The sequence below is a fragment of the Branchiostoma lanceolatum genome, chromosome 3, assembly GCF_035083965.1.
Source record: "Branchiostoma lanceolatum isolate klBraLanc5 chromosome 3, klBraLanc5.hap2, whole genome shotgun sequence".
NCBI classification, from domain to species: Eukaryota; Metazoa; Chordata; class Leptocardii; order Amphioxiformes; family Branchiostomatidae; genus Branchiostoma; species Branchiostoma lanceolatum.
This window is the reverse complement of record NC_089724.1, coordinates 12,492-36,277: the sequence shown is the minus strand read 5'-3', so window position 1 is coordinate 36,277 and position 23,786 is coordinate 12,492. Positions and strand designations below refer to the sequence as shown.

The window sequence follows — 23,786 nt, the reverse complement described above, 5'->3', positions numbered from 1 at the left end:
CACAGGTAAGGTACACCTGTACAGGCTAGGTACACCCGCACAGGTAAGGTACACCTGTACAGGCTAAGTACACCCGCACAGGTAAGGTACACCTGTACAGCTAAGGTACACCTGCACAGGTAAGGTACACCTGTACAGGCTAGGTACACCCGCACAGGTAAAGTACACCTGTACAGGCTAGGTACACCCGCACAGGTAAGGTACACCTGTACAGGCTAGGTACACCCGCACAGGTAAGGTACACCTGTACAGGCTAGGTACACCCGCACAGGTAAAGTACACCTGTACAGGATAGGTACACCTGCACAGGTAATGTACACCTGCACAGCTAAGGTACACCTGCACAGCTAAGGTTCATTATCTCCATGAAAAAAGGCTTTTTCATGGAGATACTGTTTTGCGTGCATTTGGTGTTTGTGTGTATGTATGTGTCACCGGATGCTTAAAGTCAGCATAACTGTAGAACCTGTACATGGATTGTAATGACATTTGGTATGTGGGTGGGTGTTTAGAGGAGCAGGGCTCCAGACTAACTTTTAGACCTAGGAGCACTGTGCTCCTAACTCAAAAAGGTTAGGAGCACCAGCAAAAATCTAGGGGCACCACTACAAAAAGTTGGAAAAACAAGCAAAAGTCTTGGCCATACCAAGTAATACTCCTATTAATAGTATTAATCAATGTTAACAACCAGGAATAAAGTATTTGAATAGATCATAAAAGATAAAAGCCTACATTTGGCAATTCAATGCATTCAATACCTTCCTACATGCTAAGTGATACTAGTATGACAGACTTTTAGCTGGCCCCTATCCGGGGGCCACGGTGCCTCAAGTTCAACAAGTGAAAAAATACACAATGGTATTTTCAACTTGGAACAAGGCAAGTGATGATTCACATGACCATTTGCGATGACATTGAAATGACATAAGCTTGAGTGATGTATTGGGATTTTCAAAAAAATTGGGCATAGGTTCCACGGCTGGCCCCTATCCGGGGGCCACGGTGCCTCAAGTTCAACAAGTTGAAAAATACACAATGGTATTTTTTACTTGGAACAAGGCAAGTAATGATTCACATAACACTGAATGATATATAAATAGATAACTCTAAAACTTATCTATTGGTTTCATGACCAAAACAAATAAAGTCAAATTCCATAATTTGAAACTTCACCGCTGGCATCAAGTTCAACATTTTTACAGGCATTTTTTTAACCCCCACCCTCTGTCTACAAACCATCCAAAATACTTTAATATCCTTGAAATTCTTGCTCAATAGTATCAAAAATTATCTGTTTGTGCCGGCCCAGTCAAATATCTTCGGTTCCTTTGAAACGCGCAGTTCAAATTTCGCGCGTCAGGACCGCGCGGCGCCGCCATCCAATGACAGGCCGACCGCATGGAGAAAGCTTTGCTATGCATTATAGACCGCAGCAGAATGAAACTAGCACCATAAGGACGGACAGATCATGAGCTGTGAAATGATACCTGTAACAAAAAGAAAATTTAATATTTTGGGGGATAAAACTTGAATTGATTTATTGATTTTTGATCGAAAAAAATCATCGATTGAACAGGTGTAAACATGAGCGCAGGAAACAGCCTTGTCATTCTGCTGCGGTCTAAAAACATCATGGCGGCCCTCCAGAAGCGCACGGCCGATAGCGCTCACTTTCATCGGCAATTTCTGGCGTTTGAAACATTTTACAAATCAAACAAATACATCACAAAGGAGAGAAACTTATATCCTTTATTTCTATGGGTAATTTTGCCACTAGGAACGGATAGTTTTTGTACCGCGGGCGTGGCAACATGATAGAAAATTCACCGACGATTTTCGCAGTAGGGTTGGAATACCTAAATATTTTCAGCTTACCGCTTAGTTCTGCAGCCATTATCCTGGCACAGGTCTTAATTTTTTATTGTCGCACCGTGCGACCGTGATTTTAAATCTAGTCGCATTCTCAAAAAACTGGTCGCATACATGTTGTATGCGAGTCGCACTCACGAGCGCTGAGGAGGAAGGTCAAGCTTGATTTTGGGGCCCCTGGCATGTGTGACTGGAACTGCAATGGCGTATTTGTAAAAATCTTCAATGGAGAATAACTGAAGAGAGGATTAACAGATCGTCATGTTATTTGGTACACAGGTAGGTTAGACCAAGATGTACACACTTAAGTGCAAACTATGCAAATGAGACTGAATTTGCATAAGTAAGGAGGTTAATCGTTTGCATGTGTGTTGCTGGATGCTTAAAGTCAGCATAAATGTAGAACGTGTAGATGGATTGTAATGATATTTGGTATGTGGGTATGCGCTGGGAGGAGAATGGTCAAGGTCGATTTTGGGCCCCCTGGTTCGTGTCCCTGGAGCTGCAATGGCCTATTTGTAAAAATGTTCTAAAGGAGAATAACTGAAGAGAGGAACAACAAATGTTCATGTTATTTAGTACGCAGATAGGTTGGACTTAGATGTATACACTGAAGTGCAAATCATGCAAAGTTAGTGTGTTTGCGTGTGTGTGCGCGTGTGTGTGTGTACACATGTATGTTTGTGTCACCGTGTGTGTATGTTTGTGTCACCGAATGCGTAATGTCAGCATAACTGGAGAAAGTGTAAATGAATTGTAATGATATTTGGTATGTGGGTAGGTGTCAGGAGGAGAAAGGTCAAGGTCGATTTTGGGCCCCCTGGTATGTGTCACTGGAACTGCAATGGCGTCAAAATCTTCTAAGGGGGATAACTGAAGAAAGGAGCGACAGATTTTTATGTTATTTACTTGGCAGGTAGCTTAGAGAGGGATGTATACAATGGAGTGCAAATTATGCAAATTGGACTTAATTTGCCTAAATAATGGGAAAATCTATGTTAAATTTTGCAGTGTTGGCCATTGTATATTGTGGCACTACTAACAGCTGTTAGTAGCTTATTTAATCAATAGCGAAAGTGGGCCACTTCTCCTAAGGTTTTACCAGTGTTTGTCCCCCCCTTCCTCTATGACAATAATACAAATTCAACTTCTATAGACAAACACTGGTAAAACCTTTAAAAATTGTTCTGTATTATCTCCCCAGGATATAAAAAATGTAATTATGACATGTTTGATGAGAATCAACACAAAAAACGTACCTTCCTGCAGCTTTACCGCCCTCCTACTTGGGTTTTCTGTTGGTTCGCGCTAAGAAGAATTGATGCAAAATGAAGTTTACGACACCCCACTGGGGCATCTTGGGAAGTGTGAAATCGGCGAATGTCGTCTGGATTCGGCTATTGGGAACTATGGGAGAAAATGTACCGCAAAATTGTCAAGATGAGTTAAAATTGCAAAGACATCAAAAATATTCCATTCTGATCGAATTTACGGACCAACATCGAATTAATATAGGCTTCAACCGATGTTTGATACATATATCTAAGAAAGTTAGCTGTGTTAAAGGTCAATGTTTAGTGACCGGAGGTGACGCTTTAAGCGTCCGGGAACGGGGGGAAATTTCATTTGACATTTCCCACTTTCTACAAATTGTTAAAGCCTATGAATATTAGTTGCAACTGCTTATTTTCATTTTATATTGTAAGCATCGAATCGAGCATTAAACTGGTGAATTTTTTATATCATTTTCATCCACTGCCGCGTGGGCTCCGTGACCCAGCGGGTGGGTGGAGTACTAAACAATAGGCTCTGAGAACAAACAGCTAGTGTTTAGACCATCGTGATTTTGGGTCCTAAGACTCTTGTTGTTGTTGTTGTTGTGTCACGCTGTAAACAAGGTGATATAAACAGTTGTTTGTTTTCATGACAGGCGATGCAGACAGGAGTGCAGCAAGGCCCCCGAGCCGCCCCCGCCCCTGTGCAGATGCAACCTCAGCAGGCAGGAAATCAGACGCGCGTCCCCATCTGGACAGGGGCCTTGGAATGGCAGGAAGTGCCAGTAAGTTTTCTCCACCCAGCATGCATCATGTCTCAGGGTCCAGACCCAGCAGTTATATCTCAGGGTCCAGACCATGGCAGTTATATCTCAGGATCCAGATCCAGCAGTTATATCTCAGGGTCCAGATCACGGCAGTTATATCTCAGGGTCCAGATCCATCAGTTCTATCTCAGGGTCCAGACCACGGCAGTTATATCTCAGGGTCCAGATCCATCAGTTATATCTCAGGGTCCAGATCCATCAGTTATATCTCAGGGTCCAGATCCATCAGTTATATCTCAGGGTCCAGATCCGGCAGTTATATCTCAGGGTCCAGATCCAGCAGTTATATCTCAGGGTCCAGATCCAGCAGTTATATCTCAGGGTCCAGATCCAGCAGTTATATCTCAGGGTCCAGATCCAGCAGTTATATCTCAGGGTCCAGATCCAGCAGTTATATCTCAGGGTCCAGACCACGGCAGTTATATCTCAGGGTCCAGATCCATCAATTATATCTCAGGGTCCAGATCCAGCAGTTATATCTCAGGGTCCAGATCCAGCAGTTATATCTCAGGGTCCAGATCCAGCAGTTATATCTCAGGGTCCAGATCCAGCAGTTATATCTCAGGGTCCAGATCCAGCAGTTATATCTCAGGGTCCAGATCCAGCAGTTATATCTCAGGGTCCAGATCCAGCAGTTATATCTCAGGGTCCAGATCCAGCAGTTATATCTCAGGGTCCAGATCACGGCAGTTATATCTCAGGGTCCAGATCACAGCAGTTATATCTCAGGGTCCAGATCCAGCAGTTACATCCCAGGGTCCAGATCACAGCAGTTATATCTCAGGGTCCAGATCCAGCAGTTATATCTCAGGGTCCAGATCCAGCAGTTATATCTCAGGGTCCAGATCACGGCAGTTATATCTCAGGGTCCAGATCCAGAAGTTATATCTCAGGGTCCAGATTACAGCAGTTAAATCTCAGGGTCCAGATCCAGCAGTTATATCTCAGGGTCCAGATCACGGCAGTTATATCTCAGGGTCCAGATCCATCAGTTATATCTCAGGGTCCAGATCCAGCAGTTATATCTCAGGGTCCAGATCACGGCAGTTATATCTCAGGGTCCAGATCCAGCAGTTATATCTCAGGGTCCAGATCCATCAGTTATATCTCAGGGTCCAGATCACGGCAGTTATATCTCAGGGTCCAGATCCATCAGTTATATCTCAGGGTCCAGATCACGGCAGTTATATCTCAGGGTCCAGATCCATCAGTTATATCTCAGGGTCCAGATCACGGCAGTTATATCTCAGGGTCCAGATCCAGCAGTTATATCTCAGGGTCCAGATCCAGCAGTTATATCTCAGGGTCCAGATCCAGCAGTTATATCTCAGGATCCAGATCCAGCAGTTATATCTCAGGGTCCAGATCCAGCAGTTATATCTCAGGGTCCAGATCCAGCAGTTATATCTCAGGGTCCAGATCCAGCAGTTATATCTCAGGGTCCAGATCCAGCAGTTATATCTCAGGGTCCAGATCCAGCAGTTATATCTCAGGGACCAGATCCAGCAGTTATATCTCAGGGTCCAGATCCAGCAGTTATATCTCAGGGTCCAGATCCAGCAGTTATATCTCAGGGTCCAGATCCATCAATTATATCTCAGGGTCCAGATCCAGCAGTTATATCTCAGGGTCCAGATCACGGCAGTTATATCTCAGGGTCCAGATCCAGCAGTTATATCTCAGGGTCCAGATCCAGCAGTTATATCTCAGGGTCCAGATCCAGCAGTTATATCTCAGGGTCCAGATCCAGAAGTTATATCTCAGGGTCCAGATCCAGCAGTTATATCTCAGGGTCCAGATCACGGCAGTTATATCTCAGGGTCCAGATCCAGCAGTAATATCTCAGGATTCAGATCCAGCAGTTATATCTCAGGGTCCAGATTACAGCAGTTATATCTCAGGGTCCAGATCACAGCAGTTATATCTCAGGGTCCAGATCCGGCAGTTATATCTCAGGGTCCAGATCCATCAGTTATATCTCAGGGTCCAGATCCAGCAGTTATATCTCAGGGTCCAGATCACAGCAGTTATATCTCAGGGTCCAGATCCAGCAGTTATATCTCAGGGTCCAGATCACAGCAGTTATATCTCAGGGTCCAGATCCAGCAGTTATATCTCAGGGTCCAGATCACGGCAGTTATATCTCAGGGTCCAGATCACAGCAGTTATATCTCAGGGTCCAGATCCAGCAGTTATATCTCAGGGTCCAGATCACGGCAGTTATATCTCAGGGTCCAGATCACAGCAGTTATATCTCAGGGTCCAGATCCAGCAGTTATATCTCAGGGTCCAGATCACGGCAGTTATATCTCAGGGTCCAGATCCATGCAGCAGTTATATCTCAGGGTCCAGATCCAGCAGTTATATCTCAGGGTCCAGATCCAGCAGTTATATCTCAGGGCCCAGATCCAGCAGTTATATCTCAGGGTCCAGATCACGGCAGTTATATCTCAGGGTCCAGATCACGGCAGTTATATCTCAGGGTCCAGATCCAGCAGTTATATCTCAGGGTCCAGATCACGGCAGTTACATCTCAGGGTCCAGATCCAGCAGTTATATCTCAGGGTCCAGATCCAGCAGTTATATCTCAGGGCCCAGATCTGTAGAGTTAACCCCTCCCATGCTGATTACACTGTAACCTGTAGAGTTAACCCCTCCCATGCTGATTACACTGTAACCTGTAGAGTAAACCCCTCCCATGCTGACTTCTGATATTATAACCCTCTCCATGTTTACTTTGGTTTCCCCTTTAGCCCAAGAACAGTCCAAGCGATCTTCCACAAAAGGTCAACAGGTCACTGGCATGTCAGGTGTCCATCCAGCCGGGAGAGTCTTTGTAAGTACCTTTAACCCTACACATGTTTGGCACACCTGTATCATGTCTGTACCACACACCTGTACCACACACCTGTACCACACATCTGTACCACACTCTTGTACCACACACCAGTATCACACCTCTAGGGCAAATCTGTATGACAAACCTGTACATTACAACTGTACCCGATGTACTTTGTTTATTTGTTTGTTTATCTGTTTTTTTACACCCAGACAAGCGGACAAATGGCCCAGCAAGTTGATCATGCAGCTGATCCCCCAGCAGCTGCTCGTGTCACTCGGCTCGCTGTTCCGCAACTCTCGCACCGTCGGTTTCCACTTCTCCAACAACGACCAGGACGCGCTACGGGCGCTCTACCGCGTCATGGCCGGGGGCTTCGTAAGTACCCTTCTACTCTATCGCGTCATGGCCGGGGGCTTCGTAAGTACCCTTCTACTCTACCTCGTCATGGCCAGGGGCTTCGTAAGTACCCTTCTACTCTACCGCGTCATGGCCGGGGGCTTCGTAAGTACCCTTCTACTCTACCGCGTCATGGCCGGGGGCTTCGTAAGTACCCTTCTACACTACCCAGTCATGGCCAGGGGCTTCGTAAGTACCCTTCTACTGTAGATCTACCACGTCATGGCCGGGGGCTTCGTAAGTACCCTTCTACTCTACCGCGTCATGGCCGGGGGCTTCGTAAGTACCCTTCTACTCTACCGCGTCATGGCCGGGGGCTTCGTAAGTACCCTTCTACTCTACCTCGTCATGGCCAGGGGCTTCATAAGTACCCTTCTACTCTACCGCGTCATGGCCGGGGGCTTCGTAAGTACCCTTCTACTCTACCGCATCATGGCCGGGGGCTTCGTAAGTACCCTTCTACTCTACCGCGTTATGGCCGGGGGCTTCGTAAGTATCCTTCTACTCTACCGCGTCATGGCCGGGGGCTTCGTAAGTACCCTTCTACTCTACCGCGTCATGGCCGGGGGCTTCGTAAGTACCCTTCTACTCTACCGCATCATGGCCGGGGGCTTCGTAAGTACCCTTCTACTCTACCGCGTCATGGCCGGGGGCTTCGTAAGTACCCTTCTACTCTACCGCGTCATGGCCGGGGGCTTCGTAAGTACCTTTCTACTCTAGATCTACCGCGTCATGGCCGGGGGCTTCGTAAGTACCCTTCTACTCTACCGCCTCATGGCCGGGGGCTTCGTAAGTACCCTTCTACTCTACCGCATCATGGCCGGGGGCTTCGTAAGTACCCTTCTACTCTACCGCATCATGGCCGGGGGCTTCGTAAGTACCCTTCTACTCTACCGCGTTATGGCCGGGGGCTTCGTAAGTATCCTTCTACTCTACCGCGTCATGGCCGGGGGCTTCGTAAGTACCCTTCTACTCTACCGCGTCATGGCCGGGGGCTTCGTAAGTACCCTTCTACTCTACCGCATCATGGCCGGGGGCTTCGTAAGTACCCTTCTACTCTACCGCGTCATGGCCGGGGGCTTCGTAAGTATCCTTCTACTCTACCGCGTCATGGCCGGGGGCTTCGTAAGTACCCTTCTACTCTACCGCGTCATGGCCGGGGGCTTCGTAAGTACCCTTCTACTCTAGATCTACCGCGTCATGGCCGGGGGCTTCGTAAGTACCCTTCTACTCTACCGCCTCATGGCCGGGGGCTTCGTAAGTACCCTTCTACTCTACCGCGTCATGGCCGGGGGCTTCGTAAGTACCCTTCTACTCTACCGCATCATGGCCGGGGGCTTCGTAAGTACCCTTCTACTCTACCACGTCATGGCTGGGGGCTTCGTAAGTACCCTTCTACTCTAGTTCTACCGCGTCATGGCCGGGGGCTTCGTAAGTACCCTTCTACTCTACCGCGTCATGGCCGGGGGCTTCGTAAGTACCCTTCTACTCTAGTTCTACCGCGTCATGGCCGGGGGCTTCGTAAGTACCCTTCTACTCTACCGCGTCATGGCCGGGGGCTTCGTAAGTACCCTTCTACTCTACCACGTCATGGCCGGGGGCTTCGTAAGTATCCTTCTACTCTACCGCATCATGGCCGGGGGCTTCGTAAGTACCCTTCTACTGTAGATCTACCACGTCATGGCCGGGGGCTTCGTAAGTACCCTTCTACTCTACCGCGTCATGGCCGGGGGCTTTGTAAGTACCCTAAGCTTCTACTCTACCGCATCATGGCCGGGGGCTTCGTAAGTACCCTTCTACTCTACCGCGTCATGGCCGGGGGCTTCGTAAGTACCCTTCTACTCTACCGCATCATGGCCGGGGGCTTCGTAAGTACCCTTCTACTCTACCGCGTTATGGCCGGGGGCTTCGTAAGTACCCTTCTACTCTACCGCGTCATGGCCAGGGGCTTCGTAAGTACCCTTCTACTCTACCGCATCATGGCCGGGGGCTTCGTAAGTACCCTTCTACTCTACCTCGTCATGGCCAGGGGCTTCGTAAGTACCCTTCTACTCTACCGCGTCATGGCCGGGGGCTTCGTAAGTACCCTAAGCTTCTACTCTACCGCATCATGGCCGGGGGCTTCGTAAGTACCCTTCTACTGTAGATCTACCACGTCATGGCCGGGGGCTTCGTAAGTACCCTTCTACTCTACCGCGTCATGGCCGGGGGCTTCGTAAGTACCCTTCTACTCTACCGCGTCATGGCCGGGGGCTTCGTAAGTGCCCTTCTACTCTACCGCGTCATGGCCAGGGGCTTCGTAAGTATCCTTCTACTCTACCGCGTAATGGCCGGGGGCTTCGTAAGTACCCTTCTACTCTACCGCGTCATGGCCAGGGGCTTCGTAAGTACCCTTCTACTCTACCGCATCATGGCCGGGGGCTTCGTAAGTACCCTTCTACTCTACCGCATCATGGCCAGGGGCTTCGTAAGTACCCTTCTACTCTACCGCGTCATGGCCGGGGGCTTCGTAAGTACCCTTCTACTCTACCGCGTCATGGCCGGGGGCTTCGTAAGTACCCTTCTACTCTACCGCGTTATGGCCGGGGGCTTCGTAAGTACCCTTCTACTCTACCGCGTCATGGCCAGGGGCTTCGTAAGTACTCTCTACTCTACCGCATCATGGCCGGGGGCTTCGTAAGTACCCTTCTACTCTACCGCGTTATGGCCAGGGGCTTCGTAAGTACCCTTCTACTCTACCGCGTCATGGCCAGGGGCTTCGTAAGTACCCTTCTACTCTACCGCGTCATGGCCGGGGGCTTGGTAAGTGCCCTTCTACTCTAGATCTACCACGTCATGGCCGGGGGCTTCGTAAGTACCCTTCTACTCTACCGCGTCATGGCCGGGGGCTTCGTAAGTACCCTTCTACTCTACCGCATCATGGCCGGGGGCTTCGTAAGTACCCTTCTACTCTACCGCGTCATGGCCAGGGGCTTCGTAAGTACCCTTCTACTCTACCGCATCATGGCCGGGGGCTTCGTAAGTACCCTTCTACTCTACCGCGTTATGGCCGGGGGCTTCGTAAGTACCCTTCTACTCTACCGCGTCATGGCCAGGGGCTTCGTAAGTACCCTTCTACTCTACCGCATCATGGCCGGGGGCTTCGTAAGTACCCTTCTACTCTACCGCGTCATGGCCAGGGGCTTCGTAAGTACCCTTCTACTCTACCGCATCATGGCCGGGGGCTTCGTAAGTACCCTTCTACTCTACCGCGTTATGGCCGGGGGCTTCGTAAGTACCCTTCTACTCTACCGCGTTATGGCCGGGGGCTTCGTAAGTACCCTTCTACTCTACCGCGTCATGGCCAGGGGCTTCGTAAGTACCCTTCTACTCTACCGCATCATGGCCGGGGGCTTCGTAAGTACCCTTCTACTCTACCGCGTTATGGCCGGGGGCTTCGTAAGTACCCTTCTACTCTACCGCGTCATGGCCAGGGGCTTCGTAAGTACCCTTCTACTCTACCGCATCATGGCCGGGGGCTTCGTAAGTACCCTTCTACTCTACCGCGTTATGGCCGGGGGCTTCGTAAGTACCCTTCTACTCTACCGCGTCATGGCCAGGGGCTTCGTAAGTACCCTTCTACTCTACCGCGTCATGGCCGGGGGCTTGGTAAGTGCCCTTCTACTCTAGATCTACCACGTCATGGCCGGGGGCTTCGTAAGTACCCTTCTACTCTACCGCGTCATGGCCGGGGGCTTGGTAAGTACTCTTCTACTCTACCGCATCATGGCCGGGGGCTTCGTAAGTACCCTTCTACTCTACCGCGTCATGGCCAGGGGCTTCGTAAGTACCCTTCTACTCTACCGCATCATGGCCGGGGGCTTCGTAAGTACCCTCCTACTCTACCGCGTCATGGCCGGGGGCTTCGTAAGTATCCTTCTACTCTACCGCTTTATGGCCGGGGGGCTTCGTAAGTACTCTACCGCTGGCCAGAGTACAAACATGTACCAGCCTTGCAGGCAGGCTGTGTGCATTTCCCCCATGTGACAGTGTGTGTACCTTGCAGGCCGGCTGTGTGCATTTCCCCCATGTGACAGTGTGTGTCCCTTGCAGGCCGGCTGTGTGCATTTCCCCCATGTGACAGTGTGTTTCCCCTGCAGGCAGGCTGTGTGCATTTCCCCCATGTGACAGTGTGTTTCCCTTGCAGGCCGGCTGTGTGCATTTCCCCCATGTGACAGTGTGTGTACCTTGCAGGCCGGCTGTGTGCATTTCCCCCATGTGACAGTGTGTGTCCCTTGCAGGCCGGCTGTGTGCATTTCCCCCATGTGACAGTGTGTGTCCCTTGCAGGCCGGCTGTGTACATTTCCCCCATGTGACGGTGTGTGTCCCTTGCAGGCTGGCTGTGTGCATTTCCCCCATGTGACAGTGTGTTTCCCCCATGTGACAGTGTGTTTCCCCCATGTGACAGTGTGTTTCCCCCATGTGACAGTGTGTGTACCTTGCAGGCCGGCTGTGTGCATTTCCCCTATGTGACAGTGTGTGTCCCTTGCAGGCCGGCTGTGTGCATTTCCCCCATGTGACAGTGTGTTTCCCTTGCAGGCCGGCTGTGTGCATTTCCCCCATGTGACAGTGTGTGTCCCTTGCAGGCCGGCTGTGTGCATTTCCCCCATGTGACAGTGTGTTTCCCCCATGTGACAGTGTGTGTCCCTTGCAGGCCGGCTGTGTGCATTTCCCCCATGTGACAGTGTGTTTCCCCCTTGTGACAGTGTGTTTCCCCCATGTGACAGTGTGTTTCCCCCATGTGACAGTGTGTTTCCCCCATGTGACAGTGTGTTTCCCCCATGTGACAGTGTGTTTCCCCCATGTGACAGTGTGTTTCCCCCATGTGACAGTGTGTTTCCCTTGCAGGCCGGCTGTGTGCATTTCCCCCATGTGACAGTGTGTGTCCCTTGCAGGCCGGCTGTGTGCATTTCCCCCATGTGACAGTGTGTTTCCCTTGCAGGCCGGCTGTGTGCATTTGCCCCATGTGACAGTGTGCATTTCCCCCATATGACAGTATGTGTCCCTTGCAGGCCGGCTGTGTGCATTTCCCCCATGTGACAGTGTGTTTCCCTTGCAGGCCGGCTGTGTGCATTTGCCCCATGTGACAGTGTGCATTTCCCCCATATGACAGTATGTGTCCCTTGCAGGCCGGCTGTGTGCATTTCCCCCATGTGACAGTGTGTTTCCCTTGCAGGCCGGTTGTGTGCATTTCCCCCATGTGACAGTGTGTTTCCCTTGCAGGCCGGCTGTGTGCATTTCCCCCATGTGACAGTGTGCATTTCCCCCATGTGACAGTGTGCATTTCCCCCATGTGACAGTGTGTTTCCCTTGCAGGCCGGCTGTGTGCATTTCCCCCATGTGACAGTGTGCATTTCCCCCATGTGACAGTGTGTGTCCCTTGCAGGCCGGCTGTGTGCATTTGCCCCATGTGACAGTGTGTGTCCCTTGCAGGCCGGCTGTGTGCATTTGCCCCATGTGACAGTGTGCATTTCCCCCATATGACAGTATGTGTCCCTTGCAGGCCGGCTGTGTGCATTTCCCCCATGTGACAGTGTGTTTCCCTTGCAGGCCGGTTGTGTGCATTTCCCCCATGTGACAGTGTGTTTCCCTTGCAGGCCGGCTGTGTGCATTTCCCCCATGTGACAGTGTGCATTTCCCCCATGTGACAGTGTGCATTTCCCCCATGTGACAGTGTGTTTCCCTTGCAGGCCGGCTGTGTGCATTTCCCCCATGTGACAGTGTGCATTTCCCCCATGTGACAGTGTGTGTCCCTTGCAGGCCGGCTGTGTGCATTTCCCCCATGTGACAGTGTGTTTCCCTTGCAGGCCGGCTGTGTGCATTTCCCCCATGTGACAGTGTGTTTCCCTTGCAGGCCGGCTGTGTGCATTTCCCCCATGTGACAGTGTGTTTCCCTTGCAGGCCGGCTGTGTGCATTTCCCCCATGTGACAGTGTGTTTCCCTTGCAGGCCGGCTGTGTGCATTTCCCCCATGTGACAGTGTGCATTTGCCCCATGTGACAGTGTGTGTCCCTTGCAGGCCGGCTGTGTGCATTTGCCCCATGTGACAGTGTGCATTTCCCCCATGTGACAGTGTGTGTCCCTTGCAGGCCGGCTGTGTGCATTTCCCCCATGTGACAGTGTGCATTTCCCCCATGTGACAGTGTGTGTCCCTTGCAGGCCGGCTGTGTGCATTTCCCCCATGTGACAGTGTGTGTCCCTTGCAGGCCGGCTGTGTGCATTTCCCCCATGTGACAGTGTGTTTCCCTTGCAGGCCGGCTGTGTGCATTTGCCCCATGTGACAGTGTGTGTCCCTTGCAGGCCGGCTGTGTGCATTTCCCCCATGTGACAGTGTGCATTTCCCCCATTTGACAGTGTGTGTCCCTTGCAGGCCGGCTGTGTGCATTTCCCCCATGTGACAGTGTGTTTCCCTTGCAGGTAGGCTGTGTGCATTTCCCCCATGTGACAGTGTGTTTCCCTTGCAGGCCGGCTGTGTGCATTTCCCCCATGTGACAGTGTGTGTCCCTTGCAGGCCGGCTGTGTGCATTTGCCCCATGTGACAGTGTGCATTTCCCCCATGTGACAGTGTGTTTCCCTTGCAGGCCGGCTGTGTGCATTTCCCCCATGTGACAGTGTGTTTCCCTTGCAGGCCGGCTGTGTGCATTTCCCCCATGTGACAGTGTGTGTCCCTTGCAGGCCGGCTGTGTGCATTTCCCCCATGTGACAGTGTGTTTCCCTTGCAGGCCGGCTGTGTGCATTTCCCCCATGTGACAGTGTGTGTCCCTTGCAGGCCGGCTGTGTGCATTTCCCCCATGTGACAGTGTGTTTCCCTTGCAGGCCGGCTGTGTGCATTTCCCCCATGTGACAGTGTGTGTCCCTTGCAGGCCGGCTGTGTGCATTTCCCCCATGTGACAGTGTGTGTCCCTTGCAGGCCGGCTGTGTGCATTTCCCCCATGTGACAGTGTGTTTCCCTTGCAGGCCGGCTGTGTGCATTTCCCCCATGTGACAGTGTGTGTCCCTTGCAGGCCGGCTGTGTGCATTTCCCCCATGTGACAGTGTGTTTCCCTTGCAGGCCGGCTGTGTGCATTTCCCCCATGTGACAGTGTGTGTCCCTTGCAGGCCGGCTGTGTGCATTTCCCCCATGTGACAGTGTGTGTCCCTTGCAGGCCGGCTGTGTGCATTTCCCGCACGTGACCCAGTGCGATGTCCGGGTGCTGATGCTGCTGTACAGCGCCAAGAAGCGAGCGTTTATGGGGCTCATCCCGCACGACCAGACCAGCTTCGTCAACGGCATCCGCATGGTCATCACCAACCACAAGAAGGCGCAGCAGCAGAAGGCACTACAGAGGGTGAGCAATCTCTGCACACACCCGGATATCGGAGATTCTTTTTACACAACCCGTAAATCTCACCTGCTGACGTTTTGGTGTCTGTCAGACATCTTCAGAGCTTCTGACTGGAGTTCTGCTTGGGAGTGTGTGGTGTATACCCATCCCAGAACCCACACCATCCCACAGATATACCATACCGGAACCCACACCCTCCCACACGTATACCCATACCAGAACCCACACCCTCCCACAGATATACCATCCCGGAACCCACACCCTCCCACATCTATACCCATCCCAGAACCCACACCCTCCCACATCTATACCCATCCCAGAACCCCCACCCCCATACAGATATACCCATCCCAGAACCCACACCCTTTCTCAGATATACCCACCTCAGAACCCACACCCTCCAACAGAATCAGATATACCCACCCCAGAATCCACACCTTCCCATTATAGTTAATCCCCAGCATGAACAATCCAATAACATATTTGTAGTGAAGATGATTATTTTAGTTTTCCATTTTCACCAGATGCAACAGCAGCAACAGCAGATGGGAGTCGTGCAGCAGCCAAACACAGCACCGATGCAGTTTCCACAACAGCAACAACAACAACAACAACAGCAGCAGCAGCAACAACAACAACAAGCTCCTTCATCTGCCCAGCAACAGGTAAGCTAGCTGCAATTAAGTTTCGCCTGATGTGGCAATCAGCAGTTCCTCAAAGGCGTGCAAAAACGGTGCTGTCGAATCATCGGCATTCCGTCAAACTCATTCCTGTCGTTGTCATCTAGACGGGACCATGCAACACTACGAGCCCTCCAGAGTATCTTGGACGATAAGGACAACCCTTTGAACAGTTTCATATCTCGCCCAGTACACAGTGGTTACAACCTCCCCCTTGAAAGACGGGTAATGACGTCACATAGCAAATGAAAGAGGCACAAACTACATGTATGACAGTCATTCATACCTGGAGCTCTGAAGTTGCACAGTCAGAACAAATCTAGTAATACTATGCAATTGTAGTATTCTAGTAATTTCAAATTTACCCAGATTGTTTTGGAACGACATAGCAATGATCCGTTTTAACTGCTTTTAACATGTTTGTTCGTTTGTGTTGCGTGTGATTTTGATACTATTTCATAATGTAACGATTTCAATTTTATGTAAATATCAACAGATTTCATGTTAAATTTCACGTTAACATGCAAATGAAACAGGCAATTTGATAGTAGTAAATGTGATGTGGCAATCAGCAGTTCCTAACTTTTACCTGATGTGGCAATCAGCAGTTCCTAACTTTTACCTGATGTGGCAATCAGCAGTTCCTAACTTTTACCTGATGTGGCAATCAGCAGTTCCTAACTTTTACCTGATGTGGCAATCAGCCGTCCCTAACTTTTACCTCATGTGGCAATCAGCAGTTTCTAACTTTTACCTCATGTGGCAATCAGCAGTTCCTAATATATAACTTTTACCTGATGTGGCAATCAGCAGTTTCTAACTTTTACCTGATGTGGCAATCAGCAGTTTCTAACTTTTACCTGATGTGGCAATCAGCAGTTCCTAACTTTTACCTGATGTGGCAATCAGCAGTTCCTAACTTTTACTTGATGTTGCAATCAGCAGTTCCCAACTTTTGCCTGGTTTGGCAATCAGCATTTTCGAACTTTTACCTGATGTGGCAATCAGCAGTTCCTAATTTTTACCTGATGTAACAATCAGCAGTTCCCAACTTTTACCTGATGTGGCAATCAGCAGTTCCTACATTTTACTTGATGTGGCAATCAGCAGTTCTCAACTTTTACCGGATGTGGCAATCAGCAGCTCCCAACTTTTACCTGATGTGGCAATTAGCAGTTTCTAACTTTTACCTGATGTTGCAATTAGCAGTTCCGGACTTTTACCCGGTGTGGCAATCAGCAGTTCCTAACTTTTACCTGATGTGGCAATCAGCAGTTTCTAACTTTTACCTGATGTGGCAATTAGCAGTTCTCAACTTTTACCCGGTGTGGCAATCAGCAGCTCCTAACTTTTACCTGATGTGGCAATCAACCGTTCCTAACTTTTACCTGATGTTGCAATTAGCAGTTCCCGACTTTTACCCGGTGTGGCAATCAGCAGTTCCTAACTTTTACCTGATGTGGCAATCAGCAGTTCCTAACTTTTACCTGATGTGGCAATTAGCAGTTCTCAACTTTTACTGGATGTGGTAATCAGCTGTTCCTAACTTTTACCGGATGTGGCAATCAGCAGTTCCTAACTTTTACCCGGTGTGGCAATCAGCAGTTCCTAACTTTTACCTGATGTGGCAATCAACAGTTTCTAACTTTTACCTGATGTGGCAATCAGCAGTTCCTAACTTTTACCTGATGTGGCAATTAGCAGTTCTCAACTTTTACTGGATGTGGCAATCAGCTGTTCCTAACTTTTACCTGATGTGGCAATCAGCAGTTCCTAACTTTTACCCGATGTGGCAATCAGCAGTTTCCAACTTTTACCTGATGTGGCAATCAGCAGTTCCTAACTGTTACCTGCCTTATCTGGTTCATGGCTTGATGGTATACTTTGTGTATCAATGATAAATAGTCAGAGGAGTCCTCAAAACTGATTTTGTTTACAGTATGGAAACCATGGCAACCTTGGAGGTGGGGGAAACCTGATGAGTAGCGGGCAGTCAGTTGTGAGCACTTCATCAAGCAACATGAACCAGGTAAGCTGGCCAATCAGGGACCAGGCTGGCAGCACATCAGCCAATCAGCTAACACACTCTACAACCAATCAGCTAACTCTCTCCACAGCCAATCAGCTAACACTATCCACAGCCAATCACCTAACACTCTCCACAGCCAATTAGCTAACTCTCTTCACAGCGAATCAGCTAACTCTCTCCATGCCTCATATGACATGTCTTTTAAACCATTTGAAATGATTACTTATTTGTGATGTAATGAGGACCTATTTGTGCCCAAAGTCCCCCAAAAGTGCCACAATTCCCCGGCCGATGTCAAACAACACCCTGTTGGCAGGTACCTTTCTGTTTTTCTGACCCACTCATATGATAAGCCTGTTATTTGTCTCAAATAACAACCAATAATGTTAGGTAATACAGTGAAACTGATAAAGTGCAGATCATGAACATTTCTTTATGATTTGATGGAAGAGGGATGGCGGTTGTATACATGACTTTATGTTCATATGATTAAGTGTGGACTTTGACAATCAAACACCCATTCTTGTGGCTTATGTGACAATGGTACTTGTGTATAATTATGTGACGTAGCATTTCAGTCCACTTAGGAGAGGTCTGGGCTGTACCAGAAGGTATCTGCACTGTGCTTAGATCACATAGTAGATCTGTAACAGAAGGGATCTGGGCTGTGCTTAGATCACATAGTAGATCTGTAACAGAAGGGATATGGGCTGTGCTTAGATCACATAGTAGATCTGTAACAGAAGGGATCTGGGCTGTGCTTGGATCACACATTAGATCTGTAACAGAAGGTATCTGGGCTGTGATTAGATCACACATTAGATCTGTACCAGAAGGGATCTGGGCTGTGATTAGATCACACATTAGATCTGTGCCAGAAGGTATCTGGGCTGTGCTGAGATCAATCATTAGATCTGTGCCAGAAGGGATCTGGGCTGTGCTAAGATCACACATTAGATCTGTGCCAGAAGGGATCTGGGCTGTGCTTTGGTCACACATTAGATCTGTACCAGAAGGGATCTGGGCTGTGGTGAGATCACACATTAGATCTGTATCAGAAGGTATCTGGGCTGTGTTTAGATCTGTGGTGAGATCACACATTAGATCTGTACCAGAAGTGATCTGGGCTGTGCTGAGATCACACATTAGATCTGTACCAGAAGTGATCTGGGCTGTGATTAGATCACACATTAGATCTGTGCCAGAAGGTATCTGAAGATTGTTTTCCCTAAGCTGAAAATCCTGTTTGTTTGTCTCCAGCTGAAGTTTTTTTTTGCGTTTCGGCGCCTTCGCGCCGGAACGCAATGTCCTGGCTTTTACCTTGCAGGCAGGCAGGAACCAGGGAAGCTTGGTTCAGCACTGTGTCGCACACAATAAGACCTTATATGGCAATACGTTCCCAAATCCTTGTATAGCCGTTGCCTTATATGGCAAGGGAGCACGAAAAGGCAGGCAGGCTACATTTGCATGACACACAGGAGGGCGACCGCATGTAACTGCTACAACTGTTCGGAAATATCATTGCATTGTGGTTTCGGACTTTGATATCCTGAAAAATGACCATATTACATCTATTCCACAAGATTGCAGAAGAAAAAAAATGATTTCGTCAAGAAAACGACCAAAAATCGGCATAAATGATACCATATAGTGAGGTTATAGCATTACGTACAGAGTGACGGGTTACGTACCGCAGCTTGGCCCATCTGGCAACGCGAAGCACTTCCGACCCAGAAGATCCGGGTTCGTGTCCGTGCATGGATTTTTTTTTCTTTTTAGATATTGAATATCAAAAATATATATTGATATTATATTAATCTATCAATATCATATTTATGAATATCATTTTTTCATTAATAAATAAAGAAATATTTTATATTTGTTATTTTGAAGTATTCATTTAATATATACAAGGCCTTTGTCTTATGAACAGGACTTCATAGATTCCAAACCCGGCATTCGAATTTTTCTGTTCATTGTAATGGAAAATACCGTGCAGCGGCTCCTATGCGCGGTAAGATGATTCTTGCAAAACACTCGCCACTAAACAGAGGCTCTTGATGTTGTTTGCAAAACAGCGATCCTTTGTTACAGCAAATGCTCCATTGTTCAGTATCGACTTCATTCAGACAACACGGACGTGGAAAGTGGCGCCGCTCGGCACAAAACTGTGGGAATTTTCATGAATTTTAGCAAAATTACCCAGGAAAATAAGGAAGAAATGTTGTAAATGCGGAAACCAGAATAATACGGATGAGGTAGCTGTTGATTTGTTTGACATTTGGTAGTCATTTTAGATAGAACCTTAGCTGTTATGAACTTCTATTTCACTTAATTACCATAGTGCTGATGATTCAATGGTGCTTTTTCAAATTTTATGTTTTATTGCGTGCCATGTACATAATTACATTGATAGCTTTTATAATGAGCCTATTATACATTTTACAAATAAGTACAAGTTGTAGGCCAAGACCAGCTTTTTCAAAAGCACTTAAGTTAAGTGACGTAACTTCAAAATTGCTTTCCCCAATCTGCCTTTCTCTATTAAAACAGTACTCATTTCCCAAAATGACAATTTTTCTTATAGACTGAACAGCCCTTGAGTGACTTCCTCTGGCAGATTTTACTTCAAGTAAAGGGAAAAGACAATTCACACTCATAAACGTAGCCGAAACGCCAGCTTTTTTTAAAAGCTCTTGTTTGTCTACATCTGAATATTGTTTGCTTGTATGGTTGTTCCCTGCTGATGATTTTTGTTGTTGTCTGTAGCTGAAGATCCAGCAGCTCCAGCAGACATTAGAGATGGCGCAGAAGAAGCAGCAGCAGCTGAACCAGCAGCAGCAGCTGATGGAACAGCAGAGACAGCAGCAGCTGCAGCAGAGGTTACAGCAACAGCAGACCAATCAGCAGCTCCGGAACCTGCTCCTCAACCAGCAACAGGTAACCAATCTCATCCCTGGTCTTACACATTCCATACAACCAGAACACACTCCCTTCAACCAGCAGCTCCGGAACCTGCTCCTCAACCAGCAGCAGGTAACCAATCACATCCCTGGTCTTACACATTCTATACAACCAGCAACAGGTAACCAATCACAACCCTGGTCTTACACATTCTATACAACCAGAACACACTTGCTTTAACCATCAGCAGCTGCAGCAGACGTTACAGCAACAGCAGACCAACCAGCAGCTCCGGAACCTGCTCCTCAACCAGCAGCAGGTAACCAATCACATCCCTGGTCTTAAACACACTCCCTTCAACCAGCAGCAGGTAACCAATCAAATCCCTGCTTTTAACACACTCCCTTAAACTAGCAGCAGGTAACCAATCAAATCCCTGCTTTTAACACACTCCCTTAAACCAGCAGCAGGTAACCAATCAAATCCCTGAACTTTAACACACTCCCTTCAACCAGCAGCAGGTAACCAATCAAATTCCTGGTCTTAGAACACTCTCGCTTTAAATTGCCACCAGTAAGCAATCAAACCCCCAGTCTTGACAGTAAGTACGTAGGTGTCCTTCCATCTGGTCAGATGATTGTAAAACACATTCTATCATTCAACAAGCACCAGGAAACCAATCAAATCCCAGGTCTTTAAACATAATACTAATTTCAACAGCAGGTGTCCCAGCAGATGCACATGGACATGGGTTAGGTGCTGATGGTTAGGTGCTGATTGTTCCTGTTTCTCCCCACAGCAGCAGCAGATGTCCCAGCAGATGCACATGGGCATGGGTTAGGTGCTGATGGTTAGGTGCTGATGGTTAGGTGCGGATGGTTAGGTGCTGATGGTTAGGTGCTGATTGTTCCTGTTTCTCCCCACAGCAGCAGCAAGTGTCCCAGCAGATGCACATGGACATGGGTAAGGTGCTGATAGTTACGTGCTGATGGTTAGGTGCTGATGGTTAGGTGCTGATTGTTCCTGTTTCTCCCCACAGCAACAGCAGATATCCCAGCAGATGCACATGGACATGGGTTAGGTGCTGATGGTTAAGGTGCTGATGGTTAGGTGCTGATGGTTAGGTGCTGATGGTTAGGTGCTGATTGTTCCTGTTTCTCTCCACAGCAGCAGCAGATGTCCCAGCAGATGCACATGGACATGGGTAAGGTGCTGATGGTTAGGTGCTGATGGTTAGGTGCTGATGGTTAGGTGCTGATTGTTCCTGTTTCTCCCCACAGCAGCAGCAGATGTCCCAGCAGATGAACATGGACATGGGTTAGGTGCTGATAGTTACGTGCTGATGGTTAGGTGCTGATGGTTAGGTGCTGATTGTTCCTGTTTCTCCCCACAGCAGCAGCAGATGTCCCAGCAGATGCACATGGACATGGGTTAGGTGCTGATGGTTAGGTGCTGATGGTTAGGTGCTGATGGTTAGGTGCTGATGGTTAGGTGCTGATTGTTCCTGTTTCTCCCCACAGCAGCAGCAGATGTCCCAGCAGATGCACAACCCGAACCTCGGCAGCCAGTGGACGGGGCAGCAGCAGCTCCATCCACAGGGTCCCATGATGCAACAGCTGCCTCCACACCCTCCTCAGCCTCAGCAACCAATGGGAAGCATCCAACCAAACCTGCTGGAGGACCCCAATCTGCACGATCTGCTGAACTGATGGCCAAATCTGCACGATCTGCTGAACTGATGGCCAAATATTCACAATCCGCTGAATTGATGGCCAGATCTGAATGATCTGCTGAACTGATGGCCAAATCTTCCCAATTTGCTGAACTGATGGCCAAATCTTCCCAATCTGCTGAAATGATGGCCAAATCTTCCCAATTTGCTGAACTGATGGCCAGATCTGAATGATCTGCTGAACTGATGGCCAGATCTGCATTATCTGTTGAGCTGATGGCCAAATTTACATGATCTTCTAATGGCAGGGGAACATCTTGAACTTAGTTTCCTTCTGTAGTGTGTACAGCAACTTTCAGGCCTTCCAATGTCACCTGAAACAGTAGAGTCGTTCATGCATTATCTTAATATGTAACATGAGACATTTAAACAGTAGAAACTTTCGTGCGTTATCTTATGTAACATGAGACATTGAAACACCTGCAGGACAGAAGCGCCGCACAGTGTGACCCTTGAACTATGACCCTTTAGAGCACACATGGCGCATGTGGGCTATTTTAAACTATTTATAGCACACTAATTCTATTTCATGATTATCAGATTCGCAACTTTGTTTTCATCTGATTTGGAAAAAGACATCAGGCAAGATATGGATTTAACCTTGTCTTCCAAGTTGTCCCTTCTTTTTATTAACATACTTTGTTTGAAATGCTAGCCAGCCTGAGATATATCGTGCTTAGTGGGACAATTTCTGGGCTGGGGTTAAAGTTAGGATTGGGTTAGGGGTACAGGAAAATCGACGATTTAAGATTGAGTTAAGTTGCGGATTGATACCTGACCGAATCACATCCGTTATAGATTGATCAATTGCGTAGTGATTTGTATTGACTCGTTCAAATACACTTTTCTTCATACCGAAATTCCCCGTCTACTTTGCATCTATGAGGAGGCAGTATAAACTGCTTTACCGCATGCCAGACATACCCGTATTTACATATCAACGGTCCGTTCCCACAAGAGCAGAAACCTTGCTGATAGAGTGTTGGCCGGCCTTTGTTCCTCTCGCTCTACTTCGCCGTCTCCATGCTCCAACGTTCAGAAGAACCAGAGAGGTCGAGTCAGTCAGGGGGATACGAAAATGCTGGCAAGGCGTGGATTTATTTACTGGGATGAAAGATGTGGAGCTTACTGCTGAGTTCACTGTATTATTGGCTGTTCATCCTGTGTTGGAAGAAGCTGGATTTAACGCCGAAAGTATAAACGCACTGGTAGGTGACGCATCTAGCGGAAGGATCACGGTGTGATAGGCAAAAAGGACCGGACATTTATGCGTTCGGAAGACGGCAAGGAACCGCCAGTAACGGCCATCGTGTACGACTTGTATCATAACAGTTATCAGAAATTAAAGTTAAGAGAATAGCCAAAACTGTTGTTATCCTTTGTGTTATGAAGGGGGTTCTGGAAATCTGGTTTCGATTATTGTTGTTAGTCTGGAAAGGAAGCCAGACATTCCAAGGGTGCCAGAGGGCACACGGGCCGTTTCAAGTAAAGAAGCTGTGTCGTGTTTGGTTTCGGGACACGTGTAGGTGTTCAAGATCACGTTTCATGTTCCCATCTCGGGCGAAATAAAGGGAGAGGGTAAACGTACTAAATATCCTGATTATTGTGATAATTATGTAGAATGACGGAGGAAGGCGGCCCTTGGAGAAGTAACACAACTTTTGTCCGACCGTCTGTAAATGATCACAACGGGTTTCTCACGGTGATGTTAAGTTCACGATACAGAGGTGACAGTGAAAACAATGAACATTAAGTTGTCGTGACAGAAATAAGAATTACTGTACGCCTTCTCGCCTGGAACAAACCGTGTATGTTTCTAGGGGTTATAGGTTGGAATGTGAATGGCAGAGTCAAGATCTGAGAACTCTTC

General features: G+C 48.4%; 1 protein-coding gene across 3 annotated transcripts in view; it reads left to right on the top strand.

Annotated features, from left to right (window-relative positions):
• Positions 1-22,776, top strand: part of LOC136429592 (mediator of RNA polymerase II transcription subunit 25-like) — a 40,535-nt gene extending 17,759 nt beyond the window's left edge. Inside the window, exons 14-21 of one of the 3 annotated variants that reach the window (XM_066419427.1) lie at positions 3,800-3,928; positions 6,724-6,806; positions 7,022-7,187; positions 14,392-14,574; positions 15,096-15,236; positions 17,191-17,280; positions 20,050-20,220; positions 21,705-22,776. In XM_066419427.1, the coding sequence (XP_066275524.1) occupies positions 3,800-3,928; positions 6,724-6,806; positions 7,022-7,187; positions 14,392-14,574; positions 15,096-15,236; positions 17,191-17,280; positions 20,050-20,220; positions 21,705-21,893 (1,152 nt within the window). In that variant the 3' untranslated portion in view covers positions 21,894-22,776. Of the gene's footprint in view, positions 1-3,799; positions 3,929-6,723; positions 6,807-7,021; positions 7,188-14,391; positions 14,575-15,095; positions 15,237-17,190; positions 17,281-20,049; positions 20,221-20,983; positions 21,041-21,704 lie in introns of those variants that run through there. The other 2 variants (XM_066419429.1, XM_066419428.1) reach the window with 2 other exon arrangements.
• Positions 22,777-23,786: the final 1,010 nt, after the last annotated feature.